This window comes from Podarcis filfolensis, assembly GCF_964270895.1.
Source record: "Podarcis filfolensis genome assembly, chromosome: 9".
Lineage (NCBI taxonomy): Eukaryota > Metazoa > Chordata > Lepidosauria > Squamata > Lacertidae > Podarcis > Podarcis filfolensis.
In genome coordinates this window covers 63,886,401-63,901,270 of record NC_139610.1, presented here as the reverse complement: position 1 = coordinate 63,901,270, position 14,870 = coordinate 63,886,401, and the positions used below count along the sequence as shown (strand labels likewise).

The 14,870-nt window shown below is 41.5% G+C and overlaps 1 protein-coding gene across 9 annotated transcripts in view; it reads right to left on the bottom strand.

Annotated features, from left to right (window-relative positions):
• The window catches only part of WDFY3 (WD repeat and FYVE domain containing 3), a 155,035-nt gene that overhangs the window by 87,651 nt on the left and 52,514 nt on the right, over positions 1 to 14,870 (bottom strand). For all 9 annotated transcript variants that reach the window (XM_083631517.1, XM_083631519.1, XM_083631520.1 and 6 more), the window contains 8 exons: positions 13,362 to 13,593; positions 12,094 to 12,194; positions 9,417 to 9,635; positions 8,616 to 8,797; positions 5,630 to 5,861; positions 4,742 to 4,902; positions 3,056 to 3,167; positions 927 to 1,117 (listed from right to left, as the gene is read on the bottom strand). In XM_083631517.1, the coding sequence (XP_083487643.1) occupies positions 927 to 1,117; positions 3,056 to 3,167; positions 4,742 to 4,902; positions 5,630 to 5,861; positions 8,616 to 8,797; positions 9,417 to 9,635; positions 12,094 to 12,194; positions 13,362 to 13,593 (1,430 nt within the window). The remainder of the gene's footprint in view (positions 1 to 926; positions 1,118 to 3,055; positions 3,168 to 4,741; positions 4,903 to 5,629; positions 5,862 to 8,615; positions 8,798 to 9,416; positions 9,636 to 12,093; positions 12,195 to 13,361; positions 13,594 to 14,870) is intronic.

The following is a 14,870-nucleotide window of genomic DNA, read 5'->3' as shown; positions in this document are numbered from 1 at the left end:
ACAGGAATCCCGCAAAGGACAGGCAGCTGCATTTTGAAATACAAGTTATCAGCCATTTCTGAATCCATTACCTTTGAATTCCAAAACCTTTTCTTTGATTTTTAAAAAATGTGCTTAGAAGGAAGCAATTTCTAAAGCACATTTTACTGCCCAGTGTAAGTGTTCCTACCTCGGTATGGAACATAACTTGTCTAGGCCGTGACTAGTTTCCAGAAGACAATAATATTTGGTGCCTATTGAAAGCAAATCAAATGCAGGCAGAATGGCTAATAAAGAAGCCGCACAGTGATGATTATCTAGTTCATTCAATGCGGTACTGATTAAACAGGACTCCTATTGGCAAATTCAGTTCAGGGGCTAAGTGATAGATGGGCCTCACACACAAAACAGCCCCTTCTAAACTGTACGGCACGTTGAAGGTAAGGGAAGTCATCTCGGACGTGATGAAATTAGAACAAGGGTCTCGTCTCCTTTGATGGAAAGTCATTCCCAACTCGTAGGAGAAGCTCCATCCATTTGTCCGAACAAATTACTATGTTTTCAAATAGACAGATAAATCAACCTCACTGCTGGCTTCAAATGCCCTTCAACTGACACAGATGGTGCACTGCCCTTGATTACGGTAACAACAATAGAAGCTCCTCCTCATGTATTTCTCTTCAGGCTCCTGCGTGTTCTTCCTCTGATTTGGCAGCAGATAAGAGTCTCTGCTGAGCTAGCAGATGTCACAGATCTGACACGATGACCATATTCTGATGGTGCTTCACTTTAACCGCAGAGCTGTCACTGACTGAAAGCCTTTCCAGTACACAAGGAAAGAGAGCTAAATAATGCAATTGACTTCAAAGGCAAGGTAGTAATGAAATGTGTTGATGCATCAATGCTTGAAGTGCAAAATCATGTAAGAATTCAAATTCAGCACGCACCTGATAGCCTTTGATTCTTTCCATTTCTTTGCTAGCCAGAGGGTTGCTCTTTACCACACACACAAGGGCCTTCACAGCAGCATACAGCCCCTCGACATCCGAAGCCATGGCTACCAGACCCAGAATAGCAGCTGCTCCACCAATGTACTGTAACGTAGTGGCAACAGGCTTTGGGACAAACGTTCTTACTCCTGAGAATAAGGTGGCAAAAAATAAACCAATTGGCATTAATGCGTTTATTGGATTGCTGTACAACCAAAAACTTCTACTGTGATTCAAAAACAGTGAATGCATTTCCCATTTCCCAAGAACCTACAACATCAGAAACAGAAACAAACAAAACCAAACAAAAGCCCTTAATGAGCAGACGGGAAATTAGCTCATTTGTAGTAAACGTAAACTATATAAAATTAACATGACTTCTAGCGCATTTTGCTTTCAAAGGAGACTCACAATCCATTTGCTGAACAATTACATGCAAATAAGACAACAGAGTATAACTGAAATTAGAGATGGGGCAATTACTCAATTATATGGGGTGCTCAAACATGCGCTAACAATGCTGGCCTAATTAGTACAGCCACAACTCAAGGCAGGCACAACCATCCTTCAAGCTCGTCCGTCCTCAAACTGGTGGTGCACCCAGCAGAGGGTGGCATAGTGGGGATGCCCCACTCAGATAAATCACTGCAGCATACCAGGATGGAGCAGGGGAGGGGCGCAGTGGTGGCAAGGTTGGTGCAAGGTAGATTGCAACCCAATGCTTCTGCCATGGTGGCTGCACCACACCAGCCTCACCACCGTTGCATTCCTTCTCTCCATCCCAGGATGCTGCAGTGATTCAGCGCTATCACCCTGTCCACTACTGCTTCTACCTCTCCTCCACCACTGGCAACTTGCAGGGCAGCAAGTGAGCTCTGTGGACTTTGGCCATAACCCATAACCTTGCCGTTGGCTACTTACTCCACTCCCTGCTGCCAGTTCACCATATCTATCCAAGGTAAGGGTTTGTTTGTTTGTTTTTCTTGGTAGGTGGATGGGGGAAATGGGGTGCTCAAGTGTGCAACTTAAACTACTTGAAGAAACATAAAGCTACTGAGATTTTTTCAGCGTTGATTTCTGGTCAAGCCAATGTCATCCATCCCTTGCATCAAATCTCTCCCCTAAACAGCCCATCTAACTCACTATTGTTTATACTGACCAAATGCGGTTCTCCAGGATCTAGGCAGATCTCTTTTCCAATCCACACCTGAAGATGCTGGGGACTGAAACTAGAACCTTCTACATGCATATATTGTTTTCATAAATTTATTTCATTATAAATGCAAAGCTCTGTCACTGAGCCGTGATCCTTCCTGCTCTCATAACATTCCCCCATGGCAAAGCATGCACGAGCCTAAAGTAAAAACCATCCATTTCCACCACTAATGCTCATTTGCTGAAGCAGATTTTTATCCTGCCTTTTCATTCTGAAAAGTACCCAAGGCACTAATAGGGACCAACTTGCATATGACTAGTCAGCCAAGCAAGCAATAAGAAGGTGCATACGTTTTATCCAAACTCCACAAAAGCGAAGACCACAAACTTTGGCTATTTGAAGAATCATGGATTTGGAAGCATGGGCCACCAAAAAAATAATAATAATCATGGACACAATAATTTTCAGAGATTACAAATCTTGACATATGAGGAGGGAATACAAACCAGATGCCTAGAGGCCAGGAATTGATAGAAACATTGTGAGAATTTCCTAGGAGCAGACTGCTTGGTAAACGAGGAAGAAATAAGAATGGCAAGATTCCAGATATGTATTCCAAGGGACAGCAGGATGCTGCCAATCATGTTCAGTTATTCTTTTATCGTGCAGAGGGTGCCAACACCACAAGGCAAAGCCAAAGAGCTTGAGTCAATGCCTAGACTTCGTGATATTGGGGCAGAGATCAGGGTTCCCCATCCCATGTGCTGGGTGTTCCTCTACTTAGGGGGAAAAGAAGCACCTGCGTTTAGAGGACTCCCAAGCTTGGATCTGAGCCTTTAGTACCATGGTCAGTGTGTAAAAAGCACCTTAAACTCTATATTGCAACTAAACACTGGAACTAAAAAAGTGAAAGAACTGCAACTCATCTCACCCAGATATCCTATCAGAGCTGCACCAATGGTACGTGCAGGTCCATTCAGATGTCCTCCTGAATTGTGAAGCAGCTTCACTGGAGTGGCATTCTCATGAGATGAAACAGCCAACTAATCAAAACAAGGAAAACTGATCATTTAGAGGGTTTCTTCAGTGACACAAAGTGTTTAATACATTTTCATGAAGTGGCAGAATAATGCTTAGTCCCCCCCAAAAGGTAAGGTTAGGTCAATTCTGAACACCTGAATTTTGATTCAAGGATTAATGCAGGCTGAGCTGTGAGGTAGCAGGACTAGCAGCCTAAAGAGGCAGTGGAAGTATTTCTCTTGGAAGTTTTAAAGAACAGGTTAGCAGATATGGTTTAATCCGCTATTAATTTACGGACTTGAGTCAACTCTTTGTGGGTCCATATAGATAGAGGCATCATAAAAGGAGACCAGAGGTGGCTTCTGTAAAAATGCTAAGCACATAGTGGGTCCTGAATTTCATTAACCCCAACATTCTCCAGTTCTGCCAGAGTATATCTCTCTAAAATTTAGAAGTAAAAACAGATGATAAAACTATAGGGAAATCAAAATGAAAAACAAACAAACAGCTGATCTTACAAAGCCCAGTTTCCCATGGTCATCTCCCACTTTGCATCTACATGATTTTTTCATATCACACTTTAGCAGTGGTAGACCCAAGAGAGGGAGATGAAATTAGTGCTGTGTGTGTGTATGTTTTTTCTATTACGTTTTATTGTAATTCATATTTGTTGTTAGCCACCTTTAGCCCGGCCCTGGCCAAGGAGGGTGGGGTATAAATAAAAAATTTAAAAATAAAATACCCAAATATGTCTACAAAAAGACTAATAGCTTTCCTACTCTGCAATATTGTATAAAAGAGGTAATAAGAACACACTTTACTAGCTACTAAATGATCACTGCTGTATTATCATTAATTACTATAATAAATAAAATTATCAGTAATGATAATTGTTATTACTACTGACATTGGGCAGCCACCTTCATTATCCTCTTTTTGGTGCCTGCTTAAAACATTTTCTTTAGGCAAGCCTATCCAGACACCTATATGTGTTTTACTATCCAAAACCATTTAAAACAAAATCAATGTTATTAACTGTTTTTACTAATATTTTATATATTTTTTGTAAAGAGGTTTTATTACAATCAAGGAGTATATTAATTTTGTTTAATAAATTAAAATAAAGGTATCTACACACAAGTTATTAACAACTAAGGAAATTAGTTCCAACTGTTTTCTCTGTTTCAGCTTTAAACGCTTGCTGCAAACTTTTCTATTCCACCAGACATCTGCAGACACTTAAGAACACATATTTCCACAACAGCTAATTGATGTTTGATTTAAACTTTTAATATGGCTTTTACTGTATGGTTTTATGTAATATTGCTGCAAACCGCTTTGATTTTTTGATTTTTAAAAAAGAAATAGCCATATATAAATATTTTGATAAATAAAATACACGAATAAAAGGTTAACACCTTAGTCTCAATTCAGCAGCCCCAGCACACATGCATAGCTTCCAGTATTAACAGTGCTGGTGCATGCTCTATGTTAATGTGTGTGACATCCACAATTACATAACATGGCACTTCATGAGTTAAAATCATAAAACTAGCCAGATGGCAAAGTCTTCTTCAACCTGAGTGTTCCAGCTTACCTGCTTGGCTATGGCCTTACTGTCCAGTTTGTTATAAACTTTTCTAATCCTTGCCACTGTCAGTGACGAAACAGAGAGTGCATAGAGGCCAAAAGAAACTTTCTCTTCTGGGACCAACGATACTGGAGACGGACTGACTCCTTCTGGTTTTGAATCCTTGCCTTCAGAATGAGAGAAACACATTTCACTATGAGCTGATGCAATGTAGTGGATAAGACAATGCCCTGCCTTGCCCAGTGTTTTGTCTCCCAGTGACCACCCAGACCTAGTAAGGGCACAAACAGTGGCAGGAATTCAACAGCCATCTCCTTGTTGCAGTTCCCCAGCAACTGGTACTCAAGCAATAATGGCCCCTGAAACTGGATGGCATGTATAGTCATCATTACTATAGAGGCCTATTCACCATGAATTTGTCTCTCTTGTAAAGGCATGTAAGCTAGTGTGCAAAGTGCAATGTGTAAATGCTAAAGAACAATGTTAATTAATTCAGTGGAAAATGTGGTTCAAATAAACTATATTGTGGGGGGGGGGGATTTCTACTAGCTAAACTCCAGGATTTTACTATCTTGAGCCAAATTAATAAATTATCAGTTTAAAGTATTATATCTCATTTTAAGATTGCACTAAGATTATCACGAAGCAGCTAAATTGTTTTTGTGCACCTGTGAGGTCTTGTCCCCTTTTGTTTCTTTGCAGCTGCCAAGTTACAATAGTTTTGAGGAAGAGTTTTTTGTGATAGTACAGCTTTGGATAATGAACATGCTTGCTTCTCAAAGTGATATTATATATGCTTTCCGCATATGTGAATAAATTAATCCTACTCCAACCAAAATCAAAAGAGAAGCAAACAAACAAAAAAAACAACACACTAGGATAACTTTTACTTACATGGCATATATACAGCTTGAAAGCTTCCAACATAGTTTGGTCCTAGTTCATAAATCGTGCTAACACTTGATGGAGGCAAGACCTCTTCTAAGAAATGGGTTGGCCCCAGACGCCAAACAAGGGATGAGAGCTGGCGTTGAGCAGGTGGCGAGCCTATGTAGGTGTAAACAGTGCTGACTACTGGTGGATTAGCACAACTTGAACCACCAGGACTACTGTGAATATAATGAAGCTGTGAAATAAATACCAATGCTGATCAGAAAATTTTTTTTTGGCATACATAAATTCATCTAAACATTACTGGAAATCCGTAACGTAAGAGGCTACACAAGCTGACTATGATTTGACCACATGTGCTGATGGCAAACATTTTGAACATTCCCTCCAGAGGGAATTTAATCTGGTTAAATTTGCAAATATTTGCATATGTATATAAAGTATTTCAGCATGAAACTGTCTTTCCAGGCATACTTTCAAGGAAGAAAGATTGGTTTTTACAGTATCAGGAAAAAAGGAACGAAAAATGAGAAAAACAACCTTGAAAATTTAGCAACACATGTTAATAATTTAATGCTGCAATCCTATGCACACTTACTGGAGATAAGCTTCACTTAACAGCTAACATCTGAGTAAGCATGCACAGGAGTGCACAGCACAACTGCATCTTTAGTGAAAAGGTTGTTTCATCTATAAATGCACCATCCATTCAATGAAATATTTCAACAAGGAAATTCCTCTCTGACAAGAGAGATAAGAACACCTCTGGCAGTAAGAGCACATGTGATATTTGTGTTTAAAAATACACACAGATGCGCAAACATAAAATAAAAAGATTAATTCTTTTCCAAATCCATCCAATCTGAATATTCTCCAAATCACATACATGTACTGATATAAACAAATGGTTCAAATAAATCAATCCCTCATCTCCCCTCTCACAAAGGTAGGACCAGACACATAACCCCTCTAACCCTTAATCCAAGGCATAAAACAATGTCCTTTCCAAACACTTAAAACGTTGGAATTGATCTCCTTCAAAACACAAAATCATATAATTCCTTCACACTCCCTGCTTTTCCCTGCCTCCAATTAAAGCCATCCTTTCATATCTTCTCCAACCTGACTCCATCCTTCTCTCCTAGTGATGGCTGGCTAGCGCCAGCAGGAACAAAAACAGCAGCAAATGAAACGAGTCTCACATCACCAAAGTGAAGTACTGCTACTTCAGAACACATGAGGGTTCTTTGGCAGGAAAGGTGCAGAAGCAGTCACTCACTAAAGGAGGGACAGAGAGCAGGTGGTGGTCTCCTCTTTGTCTCTGGATAGGGTTGTGGTGGTGATTTGCTGCTGCTCTATGTACTTGCGTAGTACCTCCCTGCCCAAGAATCCATAACCCAAAAATCCACAAGGAGGATTAATTAAGTTCTCAACAACTTTCAACCTCCTCCTCCTCCTCCATCACTCTCTGACTAAAGAAGAAAAATAAGCAACATCTGGGGCTAGCCTTGAGACTTTCTCAGTCATTTTTTGCACAAGGGCCTTCCACAGGGAAGAAAAAGAGAGGTGAAGGCAACTGACAAGCAGCAAAACATGAAACTCAAGGGAAAGGTTCTATAAATCACATGTAAAAGAGATAAACCTAAAATGCACCTAAAATGGAAACCCAGCCAGATGGGCGGGGTATAAATAATAAAATTATTATTATTATTACTACAAAAGGTTAATCTTCTACCAGAAATGCACACTCTGCTTCATTTCAGCAACCAAAACACCACTTCACTTGATTCATCCTATTTTGCTTGTTGATTGGCATTAAAGAGTTATATCACCAGAAAGGAAACTTTCATGCTTCTTTCAGTAATACCATGTTACACTGGATACCAGAAGGTAAAATTTTGAGACACATAAATGAAATGTGCAAAAAGGTAAGCTATTGTTACTGGAAGTATCTATATACCAGCCATCTATTTATGACGCCAACTGTTATAGGAAGAAGATACGAATACAGAACTGAAGCCTAATCACTCTGCAAATGGAAATGTTCTGATAAGCTTTTAGCAGGAAAGGTGTGAGAATGCTGTCCTATTAACTAGCTGAAAGAAGGGCTGGGAAACTTCTCATTAGTTTCAGTCAGCTGAATTAATCGCAACAATACCTAGCCCACTTTAAAGAGGAGGGATCCACTAGTCAATTTTAAGGAAACATGATAGATAGCTCAGCAGCACATTTCTGGGCTTGAGTGACATATTAGTTCTGCAAAAGAACTCCACACAGAACTGGTTGTGGCTAATGTCACACAGACTGGGATGGCTGCTACAATGATAGGCTTCTGCAAACTGCTGAAAGCTTTCGGCTGAAAGATCAGAGATGCTGTATCATCCATTGAACCTGACTTTTGACATCACTGATTCAAATAATGCAAAGGGGACGATATACTGCTAAGTAATCATTTATTTTCCCACATGCTTCTCCTGTGCTGTTTTCTTAATAGCTTTTTGTCTCAGGTACAGAATTGGGTTTGTGGTGTTGGATGGTTCACTGCGTTTGTAATTGAGAGAGACAGCCTACTCCCTCTGCTAACCAGCTATTCTGTATGCTATTCAAGGCTAGTCATCCGGAAGAAATTCCCCCAAGGGAAGCAAGATAACTCTAGGCCTTTAAAAGAAGATTTCAAAAAACCAGTAGTATGGACCCCACGGTTACAGAATACCTGGAAAGAAGGTTCTGATCATGGCAGCAAAAACTATGCTTTGAGCTCTGATAACTGATTAACACTGATCTCACACGCAACCACAATGCACAATCTGGTCCAGAAGAAAACACCCACTTCACTTTAACAGCTGAACCATGAGTTCAAAACCAACACCATCAGCAACTCAAGGCAACCATTCCAGGTTGCACTCCAACCTTAAACACAAAACATGCTCGTAGTCCTTCGCACACATTATCTCAAGTAAGAATCAGAATGTCATTGTATTCAACTTACCTTCACAGTATTTATCAGCTGCCCATCAATGTAGAGTGCAGCGGTGCTGTTTTTCAGCATGCCTTTGCTCATAACCAGAACCATATGATGCCACTGGCCTTCCACTATATGGTCGCCGCAACGAAAACGAGTGCAACAAGGGAGGATCTCATAGCAGGAAGATTCTTCACTGAAGTCATCAACTGAGGACAAAAGAAAATTAAATGGCAGCTCCTATTGCCATATAAATATATACATTAATTGAACAGTCGTCGTATTCTGCATCACTTGCAGTCTTCATCAAAAGCAGCCAGACATCCAACGCAGTGCTATAGCCTCAAGGTGAGGAGTGGCAAGTAACAAGAGTAAAAATGTTATGTAGCACAATTTTTATTTTTAGTGCATCAATAAAGCATTCGATTCAGTGCCAACTAAATTAAGATTTAGTACTGTACATTCAGACCTATCCGCTCCCCCCTCCCTTTTAATATTAAGAATGTTATGATTTGGGCAAGTTATTTGCATTCAGAAATGCAGCAGTTAAAACTTTTCTTAAAGTAACTGTTGATAGAAGGGAGGAAAAATTGCAATCCTGATTTGAAAAAACCCCTGAAATCAATGTTTCCCAGTTCAGATGTCACAGGGGAAAATGTGGTTTAATAAATCAGGAAATCTAATGCTGAAACTGGGCACCTAAGCAGGGAAAGGACTGCTCAAGCTCATCACTCCATTCGGGTTGATGGGGGGAGCATGGGCTTTATGCCTTACTGTCACAATAACACAGAATGGTGAGGAATATATGCTGCACAGTGTGCTTCTTACCATAGTTCTGAAGTAGTTCTTCTTTAGTTGAAACAATCAGTGACCGGTCTTTTGCAGAAAGGACAATGGCAAGGCATATATAGTGCTGCTCGGAGCTGTTTGCCCGTCTTACAACTGTAAGTAACCTGACTGGGTGATGATTTGGAGCTGTACTAAAATGTTCTATGCAAAACCAACTTGAATAGCTCAATCCAGATGGGGGTGGGAAAAGTCTCTCTCCTGTAAGAAGAAGGGGGGGAAAGCTATATGTGAAGGCAAATGAACACAAGAAGAACAGAAAATGAAATTGACCCTGAAACACAGTCTTGTATCAGGGAATAATTCTAAAGCTACCACCTTGAGTGAAAGACAGGAATGCAACTGGGGCTCCTCCAAGGCAATGGAGCCAGACAGAAGTTTCCTGTGGGATGACCACATTCCTGCCTTCAAGCAGTAGGAGGAGCAAAACCCAACTGGGTCAAGTATGAAACCACAGTAGAAAAAGCCTAAACGTCACAGTTCTTCAAAAACTTTGAATACAGTTTCTCCAAATTTGCAACTGTTTGTGTAGGAGTGAAGTGAGAATTCTGAAAAGTTGGTAGACATTAATACTGTTTATTGTTTTATATATATATATGTGTGTGTGTGTGTGTGTGTGTACACACACACACACACACACACACACACACACACACAGAGTCATACCTTGGGTTAAATATGCTTTGGGATGAATATTTTCGGGTTGCGTTCCACGGCGACCCGGAAGTAACGGAGCACGTTACTTCCGGGTTTCGCCGCTCACGCATGCGCAGACGCTCAAAATGGCGTCACGCACATGCGCGGAAGCGGCGAATCGTGACCCACAGACGCGGGTTGCATTCGCTTCAGGATGCAAACGGGGCTCCGGAACGGATCCCATTCGCATCCAGAAGTATCACTGTGTGTGTGTGTGTGTGTGTGTGTGTTATATATATATATATATATATATATATATATATATATATATATATATATATATAAAATTTAAAAATCTGTTTCTACAGTAGTATATATATCAATTAAAACAAAAGGTCACATTTTATTAAACCTTTTCTACATGCTCACACCAAGAATGCTATAGAACAGGGGTGGCTAATGTGTTTTCTTTTTCCTTTTCTATGTTTTCGGATTTTACAACATAAAGTCCCCCCAACCCCACAAGACAATATTCCAGCTCTCTCTCACCATCTCAGACCACAGCCAACCAGGCATCACACTGTGAGTGAGATGGTATCATGCTATGTAGCCAATCAGATGTGGTTATGAAGCAATGCTAATGAAGACAAATGAAGTGGCATTTTCCCCTGCTGGGGAGGGGCAAGTGCATGTCTCCTACACTGCCTGTTCCCCTAGCACAATATGTCAGGGCAGGACAAGTTGCTTTATGGTTTTGGCAATATGAAGACATATTCCCTACAGGAATTCAAAGAATACAGTTGCCCGGTTGCCTTGGAAACTGAGAAATGTACTCCCTTTCACTTCCCTTGCCGTGGTATTCAGATCTGCATCTAGCTAACACCACGTCTTGCTGTGATCTGCTTTTGCACTTCCTTTGTTATGGTGTGGCAAAACAGGGAGTATCATCCCAGTTATAGCAAGGATGCTTTCCCTCCTTCTACATACTGTTTCAAGTCTCCCCCCACCAATCTTCCACAAGGGGGGCTGCTTTGTGAGGAGCAAGAAAATGTTCATGTAGCTCGTGACCCCAGTTCAGCTCAGCTCTAATAATCGGATAAATGCACAACTCTGGATTCTTTCTACCTAGTTGGGGGAAGGCAGGGGAATAACAGGTACAGTTGAGCACGCGGCTCATTTGCGTTGGCTTATTTTTAACAATGGCTTAATGCAAAGGCAGCTAACCCACAGGTTGAGCTGGATGCAGCCAGCATGCCACATGGGAGCTGCCCAGAGTGGCTGGGGAAACTCAGCCAGATGGGCGGGGTATAATTAATTAATTAATTAATTAATTAATTAAACCAGCCCCCACAGCCTTACTTCTCTATCTTGGCATTGGTGATGCTCTGTGCTATGATCAGGAAATAAAATTCCTCTGCTGGCTCAGTGACAGGGTTGAAGGGGCTGGAAGTCCTGTATTTTACTCTTCACAGAACCTTCTGCAAAATGTAAAAAGGCACCCCCAAAGGGGTGGGGGGATGAACTAGGATGGGAGTGGTTTTGCAAGAGCGCTCATCCTGCCTTGGTAGACAGAGCTCTATGTACAGTTGTAGTGAGTATGTGTGCTACCAGTGTGGCAAGGGAGTGTGTGCATATAACAGCCATGTCCACTGCTGAACACCAAAACAACCCTGGGGTGTAAAAGGTTAATCGCCCCTGGCAACCAGCTCCATGTAAGAACAAAGTGGCTCTTCTGCCACTGGGTTATTTTCTTCTGTGCCTATGCTTAGCATTACTTTTCATTATATCCAAAAGTCCTCCACAATTTTGGCTGCAGGAAACATTTTGCAGTAGTCTGATGGAGCTCCATTACAATAAACATAGCTTTTTCCCCCTGCTGCAATCTTGTGGATTCCTAGTGTATTCAAGAGGATTTATTTACATAAATTAAAAGTAAATTGAGTCAAGAGTAGTTATAGGGCTGCTTTCAGAAGATGACAGACGCACCAAATCCATCCCATATGGCTACGGCAAAGGGACTTACCAGTTCCAATTCCACTGACCACAGTGCCATCAATAAGCCCAGTTGTGACCACATTGTTGGTAGGTGCATTATGAGGGGCCAAACTTGGTAAGAACAGACAGCTGTTAAATAAAGATCAATGAGTTAGGAACAGTACTTCCAGTCAATCTCCATCAGGTGTTATCACTTAGTCCATGCCAGGAAACAGAGAGAGTCTTTTAAGCAAGGTAAAGGTAAAGGGACCCCTGACCATTAGGTCCAGTCATGACCGACTCTGGGGTTGCGGCGCTCATCTCGCTCTATAGGCCGAGGGAGCCGGCGTACAGCTTCCGGGTCATGTGGCCAGCATGACTAAGCCTCTTCTGGCGAACCAGAGCAGCGCACGGAAACACCGTTTACCTTCCCGCCAGAGCGGTACCTATTTATCTACTTGCACCTTGACGTGCTTTCGAACTGCTAGGTTGGCAGGAGAGGGACCGAGCAACGGGAGCTCACCCCATTCGAACCGCCAACCTTCTGATCGGCAAGTCCTAGGCTCTGTGGTTTAACCCACAGCGCCACCCGTGTGCCTCTCTTTTAACCAAAGGGGTGTGTAAAAGAGGGAAAATATAGATTGCGCAACACGCTCTTGATCCCTTAATTATCAAGCCAGCATCAGGAGCATGGCTCCTTTTCTCAAGAGCATGAACGAGAATTCATTTTATGAAGATAATTCCTTGTATAAATACTTCAATAAGTGAATTACAGAATTTAATATTAATGCATACTTTTAAGATATCAACTTTGCAGATTAAGCCTCTTTACAGATTAGAAGAATAAAAAACTGAGTAAAACAGACAAGTTGCTCAAGAAAGCTAAGGTAAGCTAATCTACAATAATCAAATATGCTGAGATTATTCCATGATCACCGAACTGCCTTTCCAAAGCTGCTACTTTAATTATTAATTATATTTCTCCAAGCCTGATTCCATTCCATTTCCTCTGACAAAAATTTTCTAGGGAACGAAGGGATTTTTTTTTTTTTTGAGAACTGGATGTCGGTGCCACTTCTTTGCTAAGAAAGGGTTTTTAAAATACACACAAAACATCTAACCTACATAACCCACATTTGCTTTGTGGGAGCATCTATACTCAAAGAACTCATCATCTGAATTAGGTGCATTATTATATCAGAGGCAGTCTTCCATGGCACAACTAATGGTTTTGAAAATCAAAGAAGTTAATTAGGAACTGCAAACATTATTCTGAAACAAGAAAAGAGTAAGAAAAGAGCCTTTACAAGACCTTACCCAAAGCCTTCAAGAGACGTGTCAAATTCAATAAATGCAGGAGTAACTGCTGAGCCATGAAGTCTAATATCATGTGGGGTTGTCATGGAAACCAAACATTTCACCCTCGTCAGGGGTACTGTGCTTCCTTCTGCTGGTTTTAAAAGGCTCTTGCTTATCCTGTAGTGGTTATCTTCATGTAAACTGAACACACAGTCGGTACCCAGGCCTTCCATTGATGTAATCATGCTATCTATAGCAGAAGTTAAAAAACGAAATACTTTTTTAAATAAAAAAAAATAGAAGATCCACATGAGATTAGTATTGTCAGTAAGAGAACCCAAATACAATAAAAGGGACAAAAGTACATTTTGTCTTTTACTGCAAAGTCCCAAAATATGTTTGCCATTCAACCCACTGTTGATTCACACGACTACCAGTTTACATGGTGCAGCCACCAATGGACTCCAGGTGGTTGCAAACAATGTGCGTCAAAATTAACTGCTTGTGAAACTTCTGTAACAGAAGCTTTATCTACACAAATGCAAGGTTTTCTAAACACAGGTTAATTAACTACAATGTAGCCTACATAAATGGAAGTATTTAAAATTAAATCAACCAAGTCCTAATGAGCTCAACATAGTGAAGCAGTCTTGAGTTCTGCTATGCCAGATTAACTGGGCTGTGACCAGAGAAAATAAAATCCTTCCTTTCTTCTTTGCAATTAAAAAAGTAGGTCTTAATTGCTGTAATATCAGTAAAACAAATGGAAATTTGGGAGCACCCAGTAGTATATACCATTCACTATTTGAGGCCAGAGGTTTACCCATACGAAAAAATAACTATCCTGCTTTGCAGTAAATGGAAACAGAAAAGCATTAAAGGGCAGGTTGCAATAGCAGTTCAAGACAGCAGGCTGGCACAGGTGTAGTGCAGCCTGCCCTTTAACCTTTGTTAAGAGATCAGGAACAGCTGGAGGAGCAGATCCTTACAGCTCAGCCCCAACCCCCAACTCCCCCCCCCCCCGTTAGCATGATTTGCTCCTCTCCATCACTGTCGTGTGTGACAGAACCGAAAGCATCACCCCTCTTTCTCCTTAAGAACCAGTGTACCTAGCAATGCGTCCGTCATTCCGTCACAGTAAGGCAGTTGCCTCACACAGCCTGAGCTTTGCGTACATCCACAAAATACGGTATTTTTCGCTCTATAGGGCGCACCTGACCATAGGGCGCACCTAGTTTTCAGAGGGGGAAATCAAGGGGGAAAATATGATCCCCCCCCCCCCCGCTCTGAGAGCAGCGGACAGGCTGCACTTCCTATTGCGGGAAGTGGGGGAATTCCCCCATCTCCCGCAAAAGCCCACAGGAGGGAGAAGGGACTGACTCGGCCAGTACTGACTCCCTCCTGCGTTGCGCGTCTTCCCGCTGCCCCCCAAACCTGTGGGGCTGGCGGTGGGGGGAAGCGCTACTTTCCCCCACCGCCAGCCTCAAAGACCAGACTCTCCTGGCTTCAGCGAAAGCGCAAGCTTCG